The 22,625-nt window shown below is 36.9% G+C and overlaps 2 protein-coding genes across 3 annotated transcripts; one reads left to right on the top strand and one right to left on the bottom strand.

Annotated features, from left to right (window-relative positions):
- The first annotated feature begins 1,023 nt into the window (after positions 1 to 1,023).
- LOC116248247 (uncharacterized) lies at positions 1,024 to 4,736 on the top strand. Of its 2 annotated transcripts, XR_004170979.2 has the most exons (9): positions 1,024 to 1,157; positions 1,745 to 1,820; positions 3,130 to 3,177; positions 3,259 to 3,305; positions 3,571 to 3,637; positions 3,789 to 3,832; positions 4,219 to 4,276; positions 4,355 to 4,567; positions 4,683 to 4,736. XR_004170979.2 is itself a non-coding variant. In XM_031620926.2 (8 exons), exons 2-8 carry the CDS (start codon positions 1,761 to 1,763, stop codon positions 4,403 to 4,405), a joined length of 375 nt encoding a protein of 124 aa, XP_031476786.1. In that variant the 5' UTR covers positions 1,024 to 1,157; positions 1,745 to 1,760; the 3' UTR covers positions 4,406 to 4,736. The 2 variants fall into 2 exon arrangements, 1 of the variants encoding a protein (XP_031476786.1); XM_031620926.2 differs by having other exon boundaries at positions 4,355 to 4,736.
- A 3,693-nt stretch (positions 4,737 to 8,429) lies between these two features.
- On the bottom strand, positions 8,430 to 15,117 carry LOC116246638 (uncharacterized). The gene is made up of 7 exons (XM_031618435.2): positions 14,721 to 15,117; positions 13,296 to 13,367; positions 11,889 to 11,956; positions 9,957 to 10,104; positions 9,685 to 9,768; positions 9,492 to 9,581; positions 8,430 to 8,773 (listed from the first exon to the last, which is right to left on the bottom strand). Exons 1-7 carry the CDS (start codon positions 15,021 to 15,023, stop codon positions 8,771 to 8,773), a joined length of 768 nt encoding a protein of 255 aa, XP_031474295.1. The 5' UTR covers positions 15,024 to 15,117; the 3' UTR covers positions 8,430 to 8,770.
- Between the last annotated feature and the right edge of the window lie 7,508 nt (positions 15,118 to 22,625).

Below are 22,625 nucleotides of genomic sequence, written 5' to 3'. Positions count from 1 at the left end.
ACATAAAACATCAATGGGCAGTACTTGCTTGCGGGCGACGAAGTCTTTCTCAAGGATTACTCTGGAAACAATGCAAAGACACCGAACGCCTTTTTGAAATTTTGATGGTCAAGCTGAGGCTATAAATACGCTGAAGGATCATAAATCAAATTCCCTAGAATAGCTCTTGTTAGGAGAGCCTATTGTAATAAAGAACGGTAAATCACAGAGAAGAAGAATGATGTAAAAACTCTATTCATTGATGCCCCGCACATAGGGATGCCAATATATCGGATATTCGACCGAACCAAACCGAAAAAATTGGATACAGAAGAAAATTACATTTCTGATTAAGAAATCAGATCAAATTCAGATTTAATAAATGGCATCCGATTTAATTTGGATTCGTATATACAAAAATATCCAATCGGATTCAGCTATGGATTCAAATCGGATTCATTTTTAGATAAATATTTTGTATCTAATGCTACTAAATTTTGAAAATTGGTAAAATCTGGTTCAAAATTCAGATTCAGATATAAATATAAAAATTAGATTCGAATAGATTCAGATTGTAAAATCAGATTTCAGATTTGGATTCAGCTATGACTTTTTTTATTTAAATTGAATCTGAATTCGAATGTAAACATGTGAATATCCAAAAAAACGAATATGATTATAAATATATCCAATCGCTTGGTGCACCGTCAACTTAGGATCTACTTCTACTTCTCACAGACCCATGAAATTCAAAGATGTGATTTCTTGTTCGCTAAGCTCAACCAGAACCTTCTCTCAGCCGTTAATTAACAAATGACTGAATAATCGTTTGCTACCATCTGACATAGTTATGCACCTTAAAACGATGCTGTCGGATCGGTTTTGGAACGTATCGGCCGATGCGATATAATGAAGCAGGTTACAGTGCCCGAGAATGAACAGTTTCTTGAAAATTTAAAGAAATTTCGGCATGAATGATAATCTTGAAACGGGTTTTCTTTTTTTAATAAAAAATAACATATCGTTTGATTCACAATGGTTAATGCGGGACTGAATCGGCCAATACAGGTTCCATACCGTTGGGCTTTAAGCCCCAACTTTAATCTCACAACCTAAAATACCCGAACTCACTCTCTCTCTTTCTCTCTCTACTTTACTGATTGGTCGGTCGAAACCAGGTATCTCCCTTTCCTCCCCCTTCTTTTTTTCTTTACTCGCACTTCTTCGTCTTCACTTCCTTCTCACTCGTCTTCTTTTCATGCTCATAATAGAGTCAGATATTGTGGTCCACAATTTATAGTTTTTCCTTTAGCTTATAACGATGCTCGTGAATGGTTTTTAAGCTCGACAGAATGAATTTGATTAGCTATCTTTATTTGCTGGTTGTTCGCATTTACCTTGATTTCTTTTTCAACTATAGGATGATCAAGTGTTAATGGACTTGTTGATTGTGAAACCAATGAACTTGGCACGCATAAGCTTGAAATGATAGTTGTCCTTTTTCTGCAATTGTTTGGACCTTTTGCTACAATGGGCTGTTGGACTTAATGTCATCTGTTAGAGTCGCAAAGCAGTGGAATGAAGTGCACTGTTAGGGGTCTTGAAAAATAATTGATGTCCCTGTAATTTTGATTTTGCTGGCTAGACCGTGTGTTGTTTTTCAAACAAATAAGCTTTCTCTTTAAGTTCTCCAGAAGGACTTTTCTTTTCCTAATACAACAATTTTGAACTGAATTTTAAGATTTCTTTGTGTCCTATCATCCAGATTTTGGTGGAAGTCGATGGATCTTCAAGGTGTTCATTTTCCAGTTCCTCATAGGGAGGTTACAGTTGATATTAAGGTAATCTTTTCATATGTTCGATTTTTTCAGATTGCTCTTTCTGATTTGTTTTGTATCTGTACGCTTGCTTAAATTTCTTAAGCCCTTTTTCTAAGCTCAAAATTTATGTAGGTTTTCTGCACATAAACAATTTTGTGTGAGTAAGATCTTTAGATGATTGTTAGTCGGATTACGTTCATTGGATGAAATGCCATTCATACATATTAATGTGCATAGTCTTTAGAAGCTTCTAGAAATTGCATTAAAGCCTAAGATCACTTTATGTACGCGCAACAACTTAGCCAAAAGCTCACCTAACACTTGCAGGATGGATCTTAATCCCTTACAGTTGACTCCAATTGAGCACCCAGAAAAGGGGTATGAGCACATAGGTTAGTAGTTATGCTCAAACTATCAAACGTTTCGTTCTTTACAAACTTATCAGGTATGGAACTGTTTGCAGGTCATTTCATGCATTAAGGGTTACAAGATGCCTTTTGGAGTTTTCTAAGCCAGTTTTGTAAATCTGTTGCACAAACTAAATCATTAAAATTTGATGTTAGTGATTCCATTTTAGGAAGAGAAATTTACAGAGACTGCCTAATTCAGTGATGGTTCTAAAAGTGGCACTCTCTGGCTTACCACTATAAAAGTAACCATTTACCAAAGCATAAAAAGGGTGGTGGGCACAAAATATGATTTTAGCCACCTGATTATTGTTATTCCTGAATTCTCTTCCTCACATTCCACACCTTTTTTGTGTATCGTTCATTACCTTACAAGCATCTATGTTTGTTTGAGGTTGTAGTAACTTAGTTTGAATTTGTTTTTTGTCATTCCCGAATTCTCTTCCTACTCTCCACACTTTTTTGTGTATTGGTTCTTGCAAGGTTGTTCAACATTTTGTGTTTGTTCTAAGTTACACGAACTTTATTTGAACCTCATTTTTCTTGACTCTTTCTTTTAGAGCTGCGGCTGTTGATTCTTATATTTCAACCGGTTCCATTAACACATATGTCAGGCCAAATGGTTGACCTAGAGCTGGTGTTTCTCTTGTGAATGCAAAATCCTGCTGAAATTTTCAAAGTGTTTCTGGACACATGATGGAATTACCCATCAAAAGCCTGCTTTTTGTTTAGCAATCTGTGTTTATCTTCTGCATCCGAGTGCCCATCTCCATAGACGGCATATACATAGATTCTTTCTGATGTCTTAATCACTTATTACTGCCCTTCAGATCAATTATATTTTCATTTGTCACCCACAAATTTTGGTTTTGGGTATTAACATGATATATTTGTTCTCATTTTTCTTTTCATCTGATATGCAGGGAATCAGAACTGACATAATTATCTGCAGATATGAGGATCATTATATGGTATCATTTATGTCCCTTTCTTGGCAGTGGTAATTTATAATTTAATTCATTTAGGTGTCTCATTTGCTAAAACACATATAGGTGATAGTGACACAGATTGGAAGCATGGGAACAATACTGCATGCAAGGTGTGCTTACAACCTGCCATTTATTTCCTTTTGCTCTCTACTGCCATGGAATACTAGTCTGCTCTTCATTGCCTGCTCTTTTCCATTATCCTTTTTGATGACTTTGTATTCACATATTTTATTTTCCTTTTCGATACCCTTCTCTTCTTGTATGTTTTTGTTGAAAAGGAGTACCTAGCATTGTATGACTACATGCTGGGACTTTAGAGTTTGTTAGCTTCCTGTACGCTGTATACAAGCAATTTGATAACTTATTTCCTCTTAGGAAAGAAGAAGGTGTTACCATCAATCCAACATTTAACGTGTCTGTAATATTTGGGAAGAGAGATGAGGTAGTTATTTGTTCTGTTTGGCCATCTCATGCATATTGGTAAAAGAATCACTGTCTTTTTTGTTCTAGATGACCATAATCTGTCATATGATTTGTGGTGCTTTACTTTTTGCAAGGCATATTCTCACTGTTTACAATTTATATTGCTGCAGCCAATGATGGTGGCATGTGCACGTCAGCTTATTGAGAATATAAGGTCAGTATTGCTGCTATTGCATGTCAATGCAATGGGAATGGCTTATTCATATTTCATCTTTCAAGGCACCACTTAAATGAACGTAGATCTCTTTTTGGTTTATTGAGTTGTTGAAAAACCAATATCTGCATCTTGGTACAGTTCCATGCATACGACACTTGAGTCCATACGAACCTGTGGGGTAATATAATTGTTTAGTCGTTAGCACTTATTATTGTACCAGGAGCTGTGGAAACAGTTGAGAAATCCTCTGCAACTCTGGTTGCTGGTTTAAGGTTTTTGTTAGATTAAGTAAATGAGGGAACTTCTAGTTTACCATCTCCAGATCCACAAAAATAAAAGGACTGTTTCTCATGCTCATTTTTCTTTTGTTACCTTCTTTGCAGTAAGTCTGGTTCATCAAGGCCCTTGTTGTTATCTCTTGGACTCAAGGACCATTCATCGGTTAGTTTCAAGCTTTTTGGCTTTTCATTCACTCTCAAGCAAAATTCTTGTAGGCTCATTTTGCTGGACTTTTTGCAGGAGACCATGAAAAATATCGTATCTGTTGTGACTGACAACAGGCTCTGGTAGCAGGTGTGGTGCATCTGGCGCAGAGTTAGTATTTCCTCATCAAAGCTGTGCAAGAATTTAGTCATGTTACTCGCAATTGTCACAATCAATCAAGGGTTGTACATCCTTGTCCAGTTCTCCTTTCAACACCTCATATGCCCTGTTGAAATCAATTTTACAAGTGTAAGACGCAGAAATTTTGTGCACTTCATTCATCCACCTTCTGAGTAAGGCATATTATTGGTGTTCATTTCTAACCCAAGTTTTTTGGATCTTCCACCTTGCATAAAATTTCCAGATCATCGTGTTCCCCTGCTACATTGATCTTAAGGCTGTACAAGTTTTGTCTTTACTTGGATGGGAGCATGATATGGATATTGGGCGTTCAATAGGAAGTATCCTATTGTACTATAGTTGCCAGGATACAGAATAGACAGATGTGGTACAAGAGGAGGTGGGGAAATGAGCCGCAAAAATTTTGCTAAGTGGGGGGCAGTATGTATGTATAGAATAATTACATAAGAAAAAAGAGTGAAAGGTAGTAGCACAAAAAATTTGAATAACTGAAGAACTTGAAAGTGAGTGAAGACTAAAATTAAGTTGAAGTGTGAACATAATCTTATGTGATGTCATGTTTTCATTTTAAAGAAACAAGTTTCTCCAAGCTTTTGCATTCACCTCTTGGAAAAGTGTCCAGTTTTAGGTATTCAAGCTTGCTTGTGGGGGAATTAGATTATCTTTTAAATGCGAGATAGGAGTTGGGTCATGATATTATACTAAGTTTTTAGGATATCAATTTCCTGCGCCATCCATGCCAATGCTGGTATCCTAATGAAGCTGCCCTTCTCATTCTGATGTTTCAGTAACTATAAGTTTCTATCTTTTGGAAAAAAATGAGTGCAATATCTTGGTTTTCTTGATCAGGACCGAGCTGCCATGTCCAAAGCATATTTTGGGGAAGTTTTTATAACACAGAGAATCGATATCAATAAAAAAACACACTGTAATCTCATCAGTCTGCGTTATCTTTCTTGATCAGTATAATTATCTGCTATTTTTAGTTAAAGTTAGAAAATTCTTCAAAGAAAATATAGGTCATCTCTTCGTGCTATTTTCCGAAAGGCAAAAATGATAAATTTCCATTGATTTAAATGATCAAAATTTCAAAAGTAGCTGATGGTTAATATTTTTTCTATTAGCTATTGAAAACGTAATTTGGCCTGTCTTTAACAATATGCCAAGATTAGGTGTGCTTCTTATTATTCTTCAGGTGCGTTTTTTCAAATTTTTTTTTGAAGTTTTAATTATTATAAATTAGTTGTTTCCTTCTAGTTATTAATTGTTTAATCTATGCCACCATCTCATGTTGGATTCTGAAGGTTCCGAGCTTGCCTCAGTGAGAAGTAATGTCACTAATCTTGGCCATGTACGGGCATTGATCTAAAATACCTGAAGTGCCACATACATTGATTATATTATGTACGCTAACTCGTTCGCTGTGCATAAACACCTTTAAGTTATATATGTTCTTTTTTTATATCGTGCTCTCTTACATATAGTTTCCTTGGTTAATTAGCCCATATTTTTGCTTGGTTGCCCATGCAAACTGCGTTGCATGCACCAGTCCACTAGACGAACACGCACCGAAGGGCCGGAATTTGAGGGCATTTTGCTATTTTGAAAAGACGAACATCTTGGGTATTTCTTTTTCCACTTTCCGTTAGCACAACTGGTTGGGCAGTCGTTATTAGGCAGCTAGTCACTAGTTCAAATCTCAATGGTGATGGCATATTACGGAGGCATTTGTGGGCTTGTGTGGGCATTCGCCCACACAACCTTGCAAGATTTGCTTAATCACACGGGTTAGTATGTCATAGACCATTTTCATATTTCCATGTATTAGTGCCCCCTCGTCCATTGCTCGAAATTTCCGGCTCAGCCATTGGTTGTATGCATCTCCTTTATTGTGATTTTTCTGCATATACTCATTGGTGGAAAAGATTATCTGTGCAACTAAAATTTTTGAAAGCTTCATTTGTTGGTGGAAAAATTTAACTGATAAAAAAAATTATCCAATCTCCATATTGTCTCTATGTCAAGTGTCAAGAGCGTCTTATAGGCTGCAAAAGGAAAGGTCACTAATGCACAAGTTGAAATGCGGTGGTGTTGTCACCTCGAGGCACCAAAGGTTCGAAAGCAAAGCTTATGCCCTATGGAAACAAAGGGTTAGGTAGGAAAGGTCTTTCTACGTTCTAGGGATTGATGACTTTGTTCATGTGTGGCTGAATTGTTTCATGAATAAGAGATTACAAATGAATCTTCTCCCTACCCAAATTGAAAGGCGGAATAGAGATGCAATAACTCTTTGTTGCTCCTTTTTTTTTTGGCTTCCAAAGGAAAGGCAACTTTGAACTGGGAAAGTGGGCAAGTTGGCGTGTAGCACAGACTTCATCCCAGGTACCAATGCAGCCTTAGAAGGGAGGGGAAATGATGGGGCAGGCTTGGGCTCTTCCTTGGAAAGTGACCGGATTTCCTTCCCCCTCACTCAGGTTGCATGTCTATGAGAACACGATTCACATTGATCTAATGGTGGCCCTCCTAATCGATTGTCTCATGCTTGATGATTTTGTATAATTGGGTTTAAGGTTGTGTTTGGATGGTTTATGTGTTTGGGAGAAGCAAACACGGCCCCTCTCTGCACCAGACTTGTCATTCCCATTCATCATGTCCCACAATGTCCAAAACCTCCAAATTAAGAGGGAGTTTGGAAACCAAATCCATCTGTGCTGAGAATTCCACCCGAATATGTCTTTACATTTTGACTGGCAAACAGCGTGCATGGTTGAAGTAGAGAGAAACCAATCAAAAAGTCATTTTTAGAAATTGGAACTCATTAAAGAAAGCCTCCTTCAAGGTACCTTAGTCAATTCTCTACCATGCTTTGTGAAGCTATTGAACTTGATGTATGGTTGCTGACCGCAATTTTCGTCACATCTATCCGAACTTAGACTTTTTCTCAAGCATCTTCAAACATATTTCATGTCACATTTGTGTGTTCTTTCTTATTCACAGAAAATGCCTCCTGCACCTTCCATGTCGTTGATGAAGATGTAAACGATTATTCATGGACTATAGACACCATTATGGAAAGTTTTCATCCTAAGTATCCTGCTCTACTTGATACTCTTGACTCTTGTTCCTCTAATAATTGAGTGAAGCTATGAAGAAGGTGGGTGTCTGCTTGTTTATCTCTGATGTACCTCTCTCTCTCTCTCTTACACACACACACAAAAGTCATGAGTATTGTCATGTGATTTCACATTAATGCTTAAACGAAGCTAAAGAGGTTTGGTGTATAATATGAAACTTGAACACCTGTTGCTCTGCAACAGCCCGGTTGTAATGCAACCGAGCGGTAAAGCACCACCTACTCAAAGGGTTCAAGGTCGAATCCTATTTCGCTTCAACGTATTACTATTCTAAGTAACAAACAATAACAACCACGACACTCAAGTTAAAAGATATTTTATAGATCAACTCAAGCCACAAAGCAAGCAAGCATAACGGTATGCCTTAGAGTTTACGTCAAATGCAGTTTCTAATAAATAGTAAACATAAATAATGTTCTTGCCTTTTCCTTCAGGATTGATATGGGACCCACCTAAAAAGGTTAAGGTAATGATTGGATGGCACACTCAAAAAATTGGTTTTGTGAAACCAGTTTTTCAGAAAATTGTTTGCTTTGATCAGTTTTGAAAAAGTGGGTTGCATGGGTGGTAGGACCAAAATACCCTTTTTTTAGAATAACATGGGAGTGTCAGTTTATTCACTTCCTTTTGGAAACCAGTTGTAGCCCAAACTGAATTTTGGCAAAACTCATTTTTGGTGTCGTCCAAACACACCTGAAATGATGTTTTGGAAAGGAGACTATTTTTTACTTCCAAAAATTGGTTTTAGGGTGTCGTTCAAATGTTCTACAAGAATTTTCGCACTCAGCACCATCTTTCCCACACCCAAATATACAGAAACGTCAGTCCAAACAAATCACAGGCTGAGAATTCCGGTAAGTGCACGTTTGGGCAACTGCATGTTTATACATTTACTTGGGCAGATACTCAAACAAAGCTTGTTACATTTGGTTACTGCTAGGAGAAGATGATGGTAATATTTACAAATTCCACTTTAGTAAGCAGTAACGAGCCACTGCAGAGATCTATCTTGAACTGAAAGGCACACATATTAAGATATACAAAAAGAAACGAAAAAGAGAGATACCGGTTTTCCAGCAACTCTAGATAAAGATGGTAAAAGAAACAACACCAAGAGCTTGTCCTACGTAGAGCAGCTTGATCTTCTAACTGTTTCCTCCGAGACCAGCTACATCTGCTACTGCATTAAGACAAAGGAAAGTCAGCCCAACAGGAAAAAAATGGTTATTTGGAAGAGTTTAGCTAGACCAGGTTTCAAGCAGATGGCATATCTAGAGCTCGTCGAACACAGATAGGACAAGCTCTAGACGACCATCAAATTGAATCTCCAAAGAACATCTAAGTGGAAGGTTTTAGTGGAAGCAAACTAGGTAGCCAATGATTGATTGTTAGCATTTTTAATCAGTGTGGACATTAATGGCCCTATGGACTCCCTAACAGAGATATTTGGAAGGGATCTCAAACTCGCATTTCTTCAGGTATATAAGACTATCTCAGAATGAATTGTTTGTAGATTTCCTGTTAATTCACCATTAGCATTGTGGTCTCCGTTATTCTTCCTCGTACCTGCCCTTCTGCTGAATATGTAAAGGATTAAATGGACCACCATATTCCTTTACTGTTACTACTTTCCAGTTAGATTGTATCTAAACCATGTGTGCATGAGCTGACTTGGATGATGTCAAGACAGTCTGACCCCTGTTGATGGTATTGAGCAGAAGGGCATGTGTTTGAACCCGAATTCATACTTTACTGAGACAAATGAGAACCAATGACAAGTTTATGTTTCCACTTTCAGATTCTGGCAGCAGTAGAAAGGAGGCTTAGTTCCATCTGGTTATTTCCCAAAGAATGATTGTAAGCATTAATTAAAGAAAAGAAGAATGGTAAAGGCCTACCTGTCTTCGCCTTCGACTCTGTAAAATGTAAAGCACTCTCAAGATCACATAACATGGTAGAAGCAATCCAGCAAACTGAAGTAGTGAAATCTAGATAATGCAGGAAAAATATTAGATGTTTGGATCACAATGCATTGGAGAAAACAGAAAAAATAATATTTACAAATTTCTTCAGCTGAATGACGGTACATACATTGAACACCGCCAAAGACTCCTGCAGGAACCCAGAATCCCTGCTGAGGGTAAGTGCATGGCGCACAAGCAGAAGTAACATCAACTGTCATGAGAGAAGAAATATATAATTCCTAACAAAATTAACTCAAAAAACAAATAGAATACATAGGTGGAGAATTGATTATATTGGAAGTACTTATCCTAATCAGCATTATCACTCAAGCCAAAATACATGACAAACATACAAAACAAGCAATAGAAATGAACGACACAGAATGGAAATGAACATACAGCTAGAGCAACAGAGCGGCAGGCACCAATTCCAGTAGTGTTTGCAACAGCATAATCTTCATATTCAGCCTGGAGCAACCGATGCTCAGCAGCAGCTATGGCCAGAATATGAGGATCGTGAAGGTCAATTCGAGGGCCCCAATTTTGCCTGCTTACAATGAAAAAATGAGAGAGAGAGAGAGAGAGAGCAAACAAAACAAGAATGGAACACCGACTGCAATGACTAGTTGGCCATGTCCCTATGATCACCACAAGGATCAAAATGAACCACAATCACAAGAAATCACCAACAAACAAAACATTGATTTTTATCAGAATTTATACCAAGACATAATAACGTATTGCCCAAGCTTCAGTATTTTGGGAATCCAAGCAACTGGTTGGAAAATAAGATATACCCACTGACAACCCACAGAATCCACAGACAGTTTGGTCTTTTAAAGGACGTTCATTAGTGCAGGTCAAACACAGTCTCACAGGACATGGCATTCTGTCCACTGTTCCAACAATTCCACCAAATTGAAGGAACCGTAGAGAGTGCCTTCTAGGCATTCTCCAGTGCAAAACGGACTGCAATGTGCATCTTCCCTTGTTTGCAACTCACTGCAGGCACCACCAGGAACACACACAGGTGGAGTTCCATGTGCTGGAGAACGCCAATGTCCTCTTAGAGGCCATCTGATTCCTGCTCCTGGAAATACCAGGAATTTGGAAGAAAAAATGGAGCACCCATAGGTGCTGCATTTGAGTTCTTATTGAAGGGATGCTCCGTGTTGTTCCTACTTTTTGGTGTTACTTAGGATGCAAGCGATGCAGCTCCATGCATCCCAAGTTTTCGTCAATCTCCACAAATTAAATGCCTTCTTAGAGAATAAGCGGGAACGAGAAAACCATTCAATTTCAAATATATACTATGAGAAAGAATCAACTCTTAATGTTTACTTCACATGCTTGTGCATACACATGTACAGAAATGACCAGGAGAAAGCGGGTTTTGACCGACATGCACAATACTTTTAAAAACATGTGCAGGACATGGTTGTGCAATATTTTATATTTCATAAAATATAAATTAATAAACAAAAAAATAGAAAAATACCAGGTATCATTTTGCTATGCTTGCACCATGTCTAGATGTGTCAGCACAGGTGGGTGCCTTCTATATGAATCTCTGTAACATAGGTTTTGACACTCTACCACCAAACTGAACAAGTATTGTTGTGCAAAGTGTATTACAGAAACCTAGGTCATAGGGACACACTAAAGGACAGCAGCAGCCAGATCTACATGACACGGGTGTGGCACTGAAGTCTGGAACTGCCAACATTCATCTAGTGCAGTCACCAGACCAAACATATCTGTTTGTTGAAGTGCACCCCACTCGGATCAATGGCAATTGGATGCTCTCTGTCTTTAAAAAAATAAAATAAAAACTAACTTTTGAAGTGTTAGGTTCGATTGACAATAAAAATAGATGTCAAATGCCTGATCAAATTGATTAGGTCATGTAGGAACAAGGTTCCGATCTCTCAGCCTGTTTGGATGCCATGGCTGCATACATCACTGCATTTCCAGTTGACACTTTGATGATAAATAGCTCGTCTCACTGTGATTATCTTACTGAGGTAAAGCATTCATTTCAAGCTAAGCTTCTTGAACTGACAAGCTCATAAAATTCATAAAATTAGGCAACATTAATCATACAAGGCTCAATAAGAACATTAAAAGCAGAAGTTAGAAGGCTATATTTATCTACTAAAGGTAACACTGTTCATGATGTAATGTTCTTATTCAGGTGCCCAGCTTTCATCAACTAGACAAAATACAAAGGCAAGTTGTTTTCTGCTCTTACAAGCTCCTTACCGTGAACAATAAGTCCAGTGGTAACACGTGCAGGCGAAAAGAAGTAAAGATCAGCATGTAAAGAAGTACCTTATGTCGATTGCCAGACCATCAGAACTAGCCCTGGTTTGTGGAATAGAGTAATTTGGAGCATAGACCTGGCAAGATATGAGAAAAAATTCCAACAATTGAACTAAGGAAAGTAACGACAAATTTCTCAGTTCTGTAAAAGCTCAGAACAAAGAATACTTCTACCAAATCATTGCAACATTTCACATGTGAAACAAGACCCACAGCATTTGCTAGGATTCCACGGTTTATCATGATTTACAGAGTCCATTTCAACCAACCACAAGAACTAACAGGCACCACCCTACAACACTTTCGTACCATGCTCCATGTACATATTAATCTCGCACAAAGCATTTTTGGGGAAATTGTTTAACTGAATGCATGAACAAAGTGTAATGAGCACATACATGGGAATGAAATTTGGCAGTCATTTTCTAAATACAAGATAGTGATTGTAGATATTGGTGAGAATGAAAAAAACAAGTCAAATCTGAATACAAGCATCATATACAACTAAACTTGGAAGTTGATTTAAAGGAGGCTAAAAAAATAATTAACGGATTTTATAGCAGGGAATTTTTTGCAAGCAGGCTGACAGCGCACACTAACATTTAGGCACATGTGTACACATGCATTCAGGTTCTTATTTGACTTACATTGTGCACGCACATGCATAAAGAACAATAAAGACATGCATACATGAACACAAAAATTGTACCTTAGGTACAAAAAATAAACGAGGAAGAAAGTGCCCTTTGGGTATGGAAGAAGTCCGGTGTTTTCCCCTTATCCTAGAAACTAGCCATCAGGACCTTACAGCTAAGCCTGTAAGAATCTGAAGGAATTTGGATATTCTATACATTCAGAACTAAATTCAACCAATATTTGTGCACAAAAAATTCCAAGTGAAAGACTATCTTAGCCCAACAAGACAATATGGACTGTTGGACTCTTGACACTTAAAAAAACCAGAAATCATTTTAAATCTCGAACTTGAGAGTGCCTTCTAGAGTTTGAAACATTGAAACAACACAAAATTGTAAGTTGGTAAATCATCTTTTCTTCACTTGATTTAAGGATGAATCTCCAATCAGCAAAAATTATATTTTACTGGCCTTTTCACTGGCATTTCAGTTATCCAATTTTTTAACTTCCTTGACAACTGTCTGACATGAGAGGGATAATAAGCATTTTTTGTTGTATTAAACATTTTAAAATATTTGATAATTAGTTGTTAAAGAGGAAAACATAAAATAGCCTGTTGTAGTATCACACAGGCCAATCAGTACGCTAATATGTGTAGGATTTAAGGATTCCAATATGATTCAGAATCCAATGTTTCCAACATTGGGAAAAAACCAACTATTATGCATTGTTACATAGACAACCTTTTTCTTTTTTTCCTTTTTGCATCTAATACCGTACCTGATTGCAAATCTCACAAGTAATATCACCCTTCTTGTTGCACCATCTCTGAATACATTTTCTGTGAGCAAACTGCAGCAAGCCAAAGCCAAATCTTCCATTTAATAGGGACATACATTGTAAAAACTATAAGTTAGAAAGATCTGAAAACTGAAAAACTAAATATTAGGCTGGTCCACAACAGCAGGGGAACCACAAGAAAAGCACAAACATGACTGGAACAACAGTACCTTGCAATAATGCAACTAACACAAGTAAACCTTGACACAAGAAACGTACAATAGGATGGATAAGAGTTCCAAAAAAATGATAAGCATAACAAAATTTTGGATGAAAATAACAAAAGAAGAGATCAAGAAATGCATAACAAAATTTTGGATGAAAATAACAAAAGAAGTGATCAAGAAATGCATTCAGAAACAGATAGCATGTTAAGTGTCATCTTTGGAAACTACTGGTGCCATCAAGTCTCTTCCAGCACCAAAAGAATGATTCGTCAATAACCCAAACAAAGCTCTGCAGTAGAAAAATCCAGAAGCTTAATTGAATCTAAACATGAACATTCTATGTTCAAAGTTGAAGCCATTAAAGAACAAACCCTATGTAAGGAAATATGTTAAGAGTAAAGCAAGGAGTTTCACTTGGAAACATATGCCCGTCTGTACGAGGTAGAATAACAGAGGCCACAATGCTAATGGTCAATGAACAGGAAATCGACAAACAATCTTTCCGACAGAAAAGCCATAAACTCCCAACAAACGACAGGACTCAAGTTGGTTGGTTTGCCTAAAAATGGAAACAAAAAAACGCAGAAACCCCACAGACCAATGAAAAATGCAATACAGGCAAAACAAGAGAGCGGAACGGGAATCAGATACAGGAAATGAGCATAAAACTCAAAAAGCAAACGATGCCACAAGTCACGAAGGGACAAACAACTACGCAGAACAGACCGCAAGCACAAACTCGAAGAAGGATACAGAGGATGGAATAGCATGACCAGTCAACGTCCATTTGCAAAAGACTAAAAAAAAAAAAAAAACCTTTCAGAACAACAACGACCATCTCTGTCCACCACAAAAGACAACTCAAGAAAGCAAACTCCAAAAGGAAGAAATGTTCGCAGCGAAGCCACAGAAACCGCATAAAGAACTACACGACTCTCCAAGAAATGCACATTGCTCAAGTTCAGAAAAAGCAAAATAAACGCCGAAAGATCACCACCAGCACAGAAAAAATCACGATTTTCGCACGACATGAAGCATAATATCGCTCAAATCCACACCAGACGGTCACCAGCGAATGGGAAAGCATGATTTTTCAGGGGACAAAAGAGAACACATGAAAACCAAAACCACAAAAGAAGACCATCAACAAAGAGCCAAAAAACCCCGAATTTCTTCCGAAAATGCGAGACACACGTACCTTCAGAGTGCCGTTACAAGCGCAAGGAGCCTCCAACTCCTTCTCTTCGTCTTCCTCCTGACATATCCTACATTCTATAAGCGCCTCCTTCTTGGAACAACCCTCCCCAACGTGGCATTGAGCCTCACCACTATTACAACCGCCGCCACCACCACCATTGCAACCATTGTTGCTCAGCAGGAATCCTTCTCTCCCATGAGGCATCTGTGCGCTGCCATGGCCATGGAGGAGCCCCTCGTTCGCGCTCTCGAAGCAAGCCGAGGATATCAGCCGGTCGACGTACACCATGAAATCATCCACCATCTTCTTCTCCTTCTGCTCCTCTCTTTCCCTCGCTTTGACCTCCCCCGCTTTTCTGCTCCCTTTTTCTATCCTTTGGATGGTTTCTTTGGAGATACCGAACGAAACGATGGACTCGTCGGAGGTTTTGGGACTTTTTAGGGGGTTCTCAAAAATAGCAGAAATTTCAAAATTCCCACCCGAAATTGATAAAAATTCTAAAAAGGACTAACGGATCACGTCCATTCGTATACGTTCCAACTTCGTAGATAATTACATATACCTGCCTCACTTTTTGCCTTATTACATAGCTAAAGTTGACAACTAAACGAGTTTTCCATTTTAAGTGAAATAACAAACAGCCCGAAAACCAAAAATGTTTCCAACTTTTGCCTTCTAAATCAGTTTTAGAGTCCTTAATTGACCAAAAAACTAAAAAATATTTTTTTTTAACTAAAATTATATTAAAAAACTACTTTAAAATAATTAAGAATAAATGTGACACTCTTGAATCGGTTACTACTGAATTGAATTGATGTCGCGCTTCTAAGATTCAAAAATTACTTTCGAAAAAAAAAATCCCTTACTAGTAATTGTATATCATGAATAGAGAGAGGGTCGTAGGTAGGAAGGCGCTTTCATGTTCTGTAGCTAAATCACACGACGACATATTCACACTTTTTACCAGACGAGCATTTTGGTAATTTTATAGAGGTAATTTTTTTTTAGTTTATTTTTGCCTTTATAAAAAGCAATTATTGCATTTAATTGGTAGGGACAATTTGGTCATTTTAATTAGGTATGGTTGGAAATACAAGGTATATTGTTGTCTTTGTCTGTGTTGCCGGAACTCCCTTAATTAGCGACGGTTAGTTGTTCATAAGTAATAAATTACACTTTTTTAATTGGAGACTTATCCTTACCTCCTGGCTCTTTGGGGCACGTTGACTTCTTTACCAACACAATATTTAATATTGCTAATAATTGATATTACCAGCTGACACATATTTTATCATTTTTATACACTTTTGAATTATATTTTAAAAAAAAAGTGCAAACACCAAGTTGGATATTTAATAACCCTGGTTTTTTGGACATTATTCCTTACATTTATTATAAAAATTTGGCATCATATTTCATATTTCACGCAATTCAAAATCACTTTCTAATCATTTAGTTATATTGATTTCTACTCATTTTTTATGTTTACACTCAAAATTTTATTTTGTTGTAAGAGACAGTTTCTAGTTACAAGAACCAAAATATAATATTTAAATTTTTTATCTCAGTTAAACTAAAAAATTTACATTTTAGGTATAAAATTTTGAATTTTTAAAAATTTGACAAGGAGGGTCATGGCTCCTGCCAGCCCCTCTGCCTTTCCCCGCGTCTATGCATGTAGAAGCCTATCCATCCCTGCGTCTATGCATGTCGAAGCCTATTCAGGAAAATGACACTCATGAGAATGGAAATAACCACCAGTCTTACACTCTCAGCTATGCCAAACCTCTTGAAAAATTCTTCCATCTCATTTTGTCAATCCATCAGCTGTGGTTTCTCCATTTGGGCTCTTAGTTTTTGCCCGTTGTCAAAAATGATCTTAAAAGGTCAGTTTTCTTTTCCTTGTTATTAGAACTGGCTAAACCACTCTCTCTCTTCTTCCTCTCTCTTATTTCTCTCTCTTCTGTCTGTGTGTATGGAGATTTACAAAAACCACTCTCTCTCTTGTTTCTCTCTCTTCTGTCTATGGAGATTTACAAATAATTTGGAGCATTAATAAGGTGCTTTTAACAGGTGGCACCATTTATATTAGGAAATTATTAGATGGGACAACTCAGTGAAAAGATACAATATTGTTGCTTCCAAAAGATAAACAATGTCAAATTTAGTTATTGGTCACAGTGGTGGCTGTCAATTACCAAAGTGGGCAGTCGATCTTTTAGATCAATTAAAGAATGTGATTGATCTGCTTACCAATTGAAGGCTTGAGATTTCTTAAAGAAGGCACATCATTTTCCTTAGGTGGTGCCAGCCGGTGCACTATGGCCGCAATAGGCAAATACTTAAGTAACTTTTTTTAGCGGCTTTTAAATATGTTATATACATTTGGAAAATAACTTTTATTTTAAAGCACCTAATTTGGAACTAGTTTTTCATGTCTTCACTTTTTTCTAAAATAGGTCAATTTTAAGTAGAAAGGACAACTAAATATAGAGGGGAAAGCAGCAAGAGATAAGTGTAAAAAGGAGGGCAGAAAAAAAAAAATTGTTGAGCTGATTGTATATATATATAATATATATATAGAAGGGTGAAGTAAGACATTTTTCAGAATTAAAGTTTCTAAATTTTGACTAGGACCAAATATCATTTTTCAAATTTTTTATATAAAACAAGTCAAATTTTCTAAAATTTACCTATAAATTTAAAAAAATTAAAGTAGGCTAGGGCCCATGCAGCCCTACCTTGCTCTGCCAATATATATATATATATATATATATATATATATATATATATATATATATATATATATATATATATCACAAACACAAGATGCAAGCAATAATGTAGCCATGTGGGGGTTTGAAGTGCTTTTAAAGTGCACACTATCTACAATTTTGAGATATTGAGTACATGGCAAGAGATCACATGAATCTTTGCATTGGAGATGTGTGTCTTTAATTTGTTAATTAACACAAATTTTCTTAATGACAAAAACTGGATTGAGGATTAAGTGACTTAAAGGCTCATGAAAATTAAGTGTCCTGCCTCTTTTTAACATTGTTTTGTTAATAACTTTTACTTGTTCGTCAATATTACCCGGATAAGCGTGGCGTAGCAATATAATACAAGTCATTAGTTTGATTTTTATGGGTGTTACTCTTTTATAACATTATATTTGATGTACAATTTCCAAGGTTAATTTGAAAAGAAAAATTATCGATTCTAAGTCTGAATCTTATTAACATTAGGTGCACCAAGCCTTTGGAATTTTTTTCTTTTTTCTAATGACTGAAGTATCGGATGCTCTTACAATTCCTTGAAGTCTGATAAGTAGCCGCCCCTCAACTTGCAGCTAAGTCAAAAAAAAAAAATTGTTGTCATTATTTTTAATGAGTTTGACCAGGTCTTGAACCCTTGGCTGCAAGATCATCACTATCAATTCTTTTTTCTTTTAATGCTCAAATCACCAATCTAGTAAAAAATTAAATATGTAAATATACAAATATCAGTCTAAATTTTAAAATATTTTCAGACTGCTAATCTTCCTGCTAGCAGTCTTCCTGCTAGAACAGGTTATATACTTTTTATAATTATTGTCAATAAAATTAAGAAATTTCTATTTACAGGCTTTTTCTTATGTATAATTTCAAAACAAGGGTGAGTTTTCTTTTATACTAACTGCTAACAACTACCAAAATATGTTATTTATTAAGGCATTTTACCTACGACGATAAAACATCTGACGTCACATGACAAGTTATGTCATATGATGTCGATTGGAGCATTTATTATCACAAGTAAAATGACGTAACACCCAAGTAGCGTCCTACCACTTAGGGGCATAAGCTTACCACCTTTTTAGTTCATACCAAAAGCTTGTATGGAATGAGTGAAAACAAAATAAATATCTTTTCCTTTTCCCTTTTCCTTTTTCTTTTTCTTTTTCTTTTCACAAGAAACTAACACTTTTGTTTTTTTTAAGTTTGAAGGAATATGCAAAAAGTTTAAGAAAATCACATGTTTCAAAATGACAGGCTTTGGTCTAAGGCCTTTTCCCTTTTGAACCTTCTTTAACAAAAGTTGAATACTCATCAGCAAATTCAAAAACTATTGCTTTCTCATATAGCGAACAAAAAGTAGGGTTTCTTTTTTTTTTATCCCCTTTTAAATTTCATAGGAGTTTTTTCTTCTTCTTTTTTTCAATAAAAGGTCATGTTTGATAACTTAGATTTGAGATCACCGTGGATTTCATCATGTATTTGAGGTCCACGGTAGAGTTCAGCTAATCATGAATTCTAAATCCTCTTGGATCTGAGATCCATGGAAAATCAAACGCAACCTAATTATTTCGCTCAGCTCTTATAAAGCAACAAAGCTCGATACGAACCGTTTCATGTATGGGTCGATACGGCCCCGTACAGGCCATATAAGCCTTTATTGGGATTACGGGGTTATATTGTGATTTTTTATGAATTAACTTTTAAGATAATATTATTAATCAAAAATTATTTAATAATGGCTGATAGGGGCGAGAAGTGACAACCGATACAGGACGATACGCCACTTTTTTTTTATTTTATGAGTGCCCAACATTTGTTCTTTCTCGCCTTAGTTTCCACATGTTGTCTAGAACTTGTTGATCTCCTCATCCATAGGCTGTAAATGTGGGAACGTGCTCGATCTGAACCGATACTCTTTGGTAGCCAAAGTGTTGTAAAAAGAGGTTTTTGAATCGAATCGAAGACACTGATTTAGTGAATCTCAGGAAATTTAGGGATCCGGATGAATTAGTTGTAAATTGGACAAAATATTTAAATTTAATATGTAAATGAAAAATATGAAAAAATAAAAGTAATAAACTCTTAAAATATTTTAAATAGTCAGAAAAATGATAAGTGGAGTGGCACTCTTCAATCAGTTTTACTCGCAAGCTCATGATTCATGTTGACAATGAAGGAAATGCCTTTACATCCTGCAGTGAATGGTCTGAATCTGTCAACAAGAAACTCTTATGATTTTCTGACAAGAGGGTGTTTGGCTTTAAGGAGTAAGTTTAATTGGGCGGCAAAGTGGAACACGTTCAAGAGATACTAAGTTTTAATCTCATGGTTTCTGTCACGCTTCAGTGTATTATTTTCCTTTTTCTATACTGCAAACAATGGCAACTGCAACACATGAGTTGAAAGATGTATCATATGTTTACTCAAGCTCCGAAACAAAGGCTATGGCTTTGGACAGGAGCGGAGCCAAGGTAAGCTCGCTTGGACCTTGGTCCCACCTTAAATTTTAAAAAAAAAAAATTATATGAAAATTTTAAAAAAAAGTTCACTTGTTCTATATAAAAATTTTGAAAAATAATATTTCGGTCATAATCAAAATTCAGAAACTTTAATTTGGCCCTCCTCATAAAAAAATTATGTCTTCACTCCAGCCTTGGAGGTTTTATATTGTAGTTGTAGACAATTACTCTTTAAGTAAAGATAAAAAATGGGGTGTTTGATTCGCAAAACATGCACCGGAAGACGAACAATATGCAAACGCCCCCTCCCAACCCGGGGGAAACGCTGTTTCAGTGGGATGAGAGTGAAAGAGAATCGCCCTTGTTTATTATTTGGACAGCATGTCCCTCTCCGCCCCTTTTCTAAAGCAAGTATCCATCAAATCACGTACTCTAGAAAAAAAATTTATGATAGAAATTATCTAAAAAAAAGTCTCTGCAAGTTTCTTTGGTGCACCTACTCCCTGTTGGATCTAACGATTGTGATGTAATTATTAAATGCACATCTACCCGTTTTATGTAGGTACACATTGATCAAAGTTATTATTATTATTATTATTATTATTATTTATATATAAGAGAGAGAGACAACAGCTACTAAGCTGGCCAACAAATCGAATCGGTTTGCCACTGATACCATTCGAATGAGTCGATTCAAGCCGATTTTGATAACACTGGAGACCATTATAAAGACCATGTATCATGGATTTTGCAAGTCAAGAAAACTGAAAATCGAATTGTTACATGCCCATAAATCAAATTTATACACTCCGGGTGAACAGGAAGAATATTTCATCATATCTCTCGTTTGAGAAAGACAAATCCCCACCCTTCCTACCATATTTCTGGGTACTTGTTGTACTTTCGGTGTCTCGGGGTGATGTCTCCACAAAGAGAAACTCAAGAAATTCAGAACATGGCCCTTGGGATATGGATCAGGTATATCTGATTTTGAATCCATTTAATTGGATCTAGTAAAGAATCCAGATCCAGCTACTAATCGAGTACAGGTTCAGTGTGCAGTTACATGGTCGAATCCAATTTGAATTTTACATTTGATTAAGACCTAAGAAAAATCCAAATCAATCGCATATGTTTGGTTGTGGAAAATGGGGTCAGAGTCTGAGTTTGAATCCAATTTTATTAAGTTGAATTCTTCGAAGGTGAAAATGTTTAACCTGCAGCAATGTCTTCCCCTGGTCCCTTTGCAATGCCAGAATAGTCATGAGGATGTCTGCACATCTACAAGATTAGCAGCAGATCTTGGAAGGACAAACAATTTCCTGCCCATGAAGAATTCAGATGGATATTTTATATCAGAAGCAACCCGAATCAATCCAGAGCCATCTACACCAGCAAATATCAAATAAAGTCCAACCTTTGATCTGATAAGGCCATAAGGGGTCATTTGGTAGTATGACAAGTGTTCTATGAATCTGCTTGAAAGATTGATGCAGATAATATATAACACTAGTATTATGTGATTCTACCTCACTCTTTCAGGTAGATTCATAGAATATTAACATAAACTAAAAGTTAGTTACACAAGTCCCATTTAGTTTCCTCTGCCAAGGCCAATTTTTTTTTAGGAGAAGCCAACTGAAGGAGAGGAGACACTCGATTGCCAAGCAGCTATGTAGACTGGTCTTGGAGGGAGGAAGTTAAACCAAGAAAAGCCGAAGGCCTCCCCTTGTCCCTGGGGTTCAGGACTGCTTCGGACCATCAACTGTAGTACTGAAAGTAGACCCAGTACCTTACAGAGACAATGGGTTGGGTGGAAGCTTCGACTCTCTACCGGGCAGTAGGCCTCCCCCACTCACCCGGAAAAGGCCGGTGTTTCTCTTGCAAATGGTTAATAAAGTTGTAGAAAGAATTTGGAAAATGCTAAGTGCTGGTGTTTCGCTTGTCGATGGTTGCTATAGTTGTGGAAAGAATTAGGAAAACACTAAGCTTTTATTTTTTTGCTTGCAATGTGAAGACAGACATTTGGAAGCTTGTTGTTGCAATACTCAAGCAGAGGCGTTTTTTCCATACCTCTTCTCTTGCTGAATTCAAGATTGAAACTAATTCCAAACGGGGATGGCTCATGAAGTGTTGGAGAGTCTGTTTTCACATGGAGTCTGGAGATCATGGTGCTGTAAAACAAGAGACAGTTTTGATGACGATGTTAGGCCTGCAAGGGTAGAGGCTAATATGATATGGGACTGTGTGGACCTGTCTCTCTGTCGCAAAACCGAAGTCGGCGGCGAAGGAGAAAATGTGGTCATGGTTGGACACAGGTAGCATGCCTGGCTATTGACTGCTTATTAAAAGAAATCAGATATGCATTGCTTGGGCCATTGGCTTCAAAAATAGCAGATGCTAGATTGCAGTGGCCGTTTGGAGTGACGAAATTCACCCCGAAACAGAACCTGTGTATAGTATTCTTGCTGTTGAAGGACAAAAAGCCTAGATAGTGACTAACAAATAAGGACTGGTGGGCTCACGGGCAGGGACGGAACCAGAATTTTTTTAGAAGCGGCCGACAGTCCAACCTCTAGATCTGAGTAGGACCAAATTGAATTAAAATCCAAAAAATACATGACACTATTAAAAAATTATATTTTTTCAATGTTAACTTTTTTTTT

The sequence above is a fragment of the Nymphaea colorata genome, chromosome 2 (assembly GCF_008831285.2).
Source record: "Nymphaea colorata isolate Beijing-Zhang1983 chromosome 2, ASM883128v2, whole genome shotgun sequence".
NCBI classification, from domain to species: Eukaryota; Viridiplantae; Streptophyta; class Magnoliopsida; order Nymphaeales; family Nymphaeaceae; genus Nymphaea; species Nymphaea colorata.
Note: the sequence above shows the minus strand (reverse complement) of the source record. Positions and strands in the feature narration are given on the sequence as shown.

What these genes read in the sequence shown, in the direction of transcription:
- LOC116246638 (XM_031618435.2), bottom strand. Translation starts at nt 15,023, where the DNA reads ATGGTGGATGATTTCATGGTGTACGTCGACCGGCTGATATCCTCGGCT. An exon ending in CTTGTGAGATTTGCAATCAG is followed by an intron (nt 11,957 to 13,295) that starts GTACGGTATTAG and finishes ATATCTTGCCAG; the next exon opens with GTCTATGCTCCAAATTACTC. An exon ending in GCCGCTCTGTTGCTCTAGCT is followed by an intron (nt 9,769 to 9,956) that starts GTATGTTCATTT and finishes CTCTCATGACAG; the next exon opens with TTGATGTTACTTCTGCTTGT.
- LOC116248247 (XM_031620926.2), top strand. Translation starts at nt 1,761, where the DNA reads ATGGATCTTCAAGGTGTTCATTTTCCAGTTCCTCATAGGGAGGTTACA. An exon ending in GATATGAGGATCATTATATG is followed by an intron (nt 3,178 to 3,258) that starts GTATCATTTATG and finishes AAACACATATAG; the next exon opens with GTGATAGTGACACAGATTGG. An exon ending in GACTCAAGGACCATTCATCG is followed by an intron (nt 4,277 to 4,354) that starts GTTAGTTTCAAG and finishes GACTTTTTGCAG; the next exon opens with GAGACCATGAAAAATATCGT.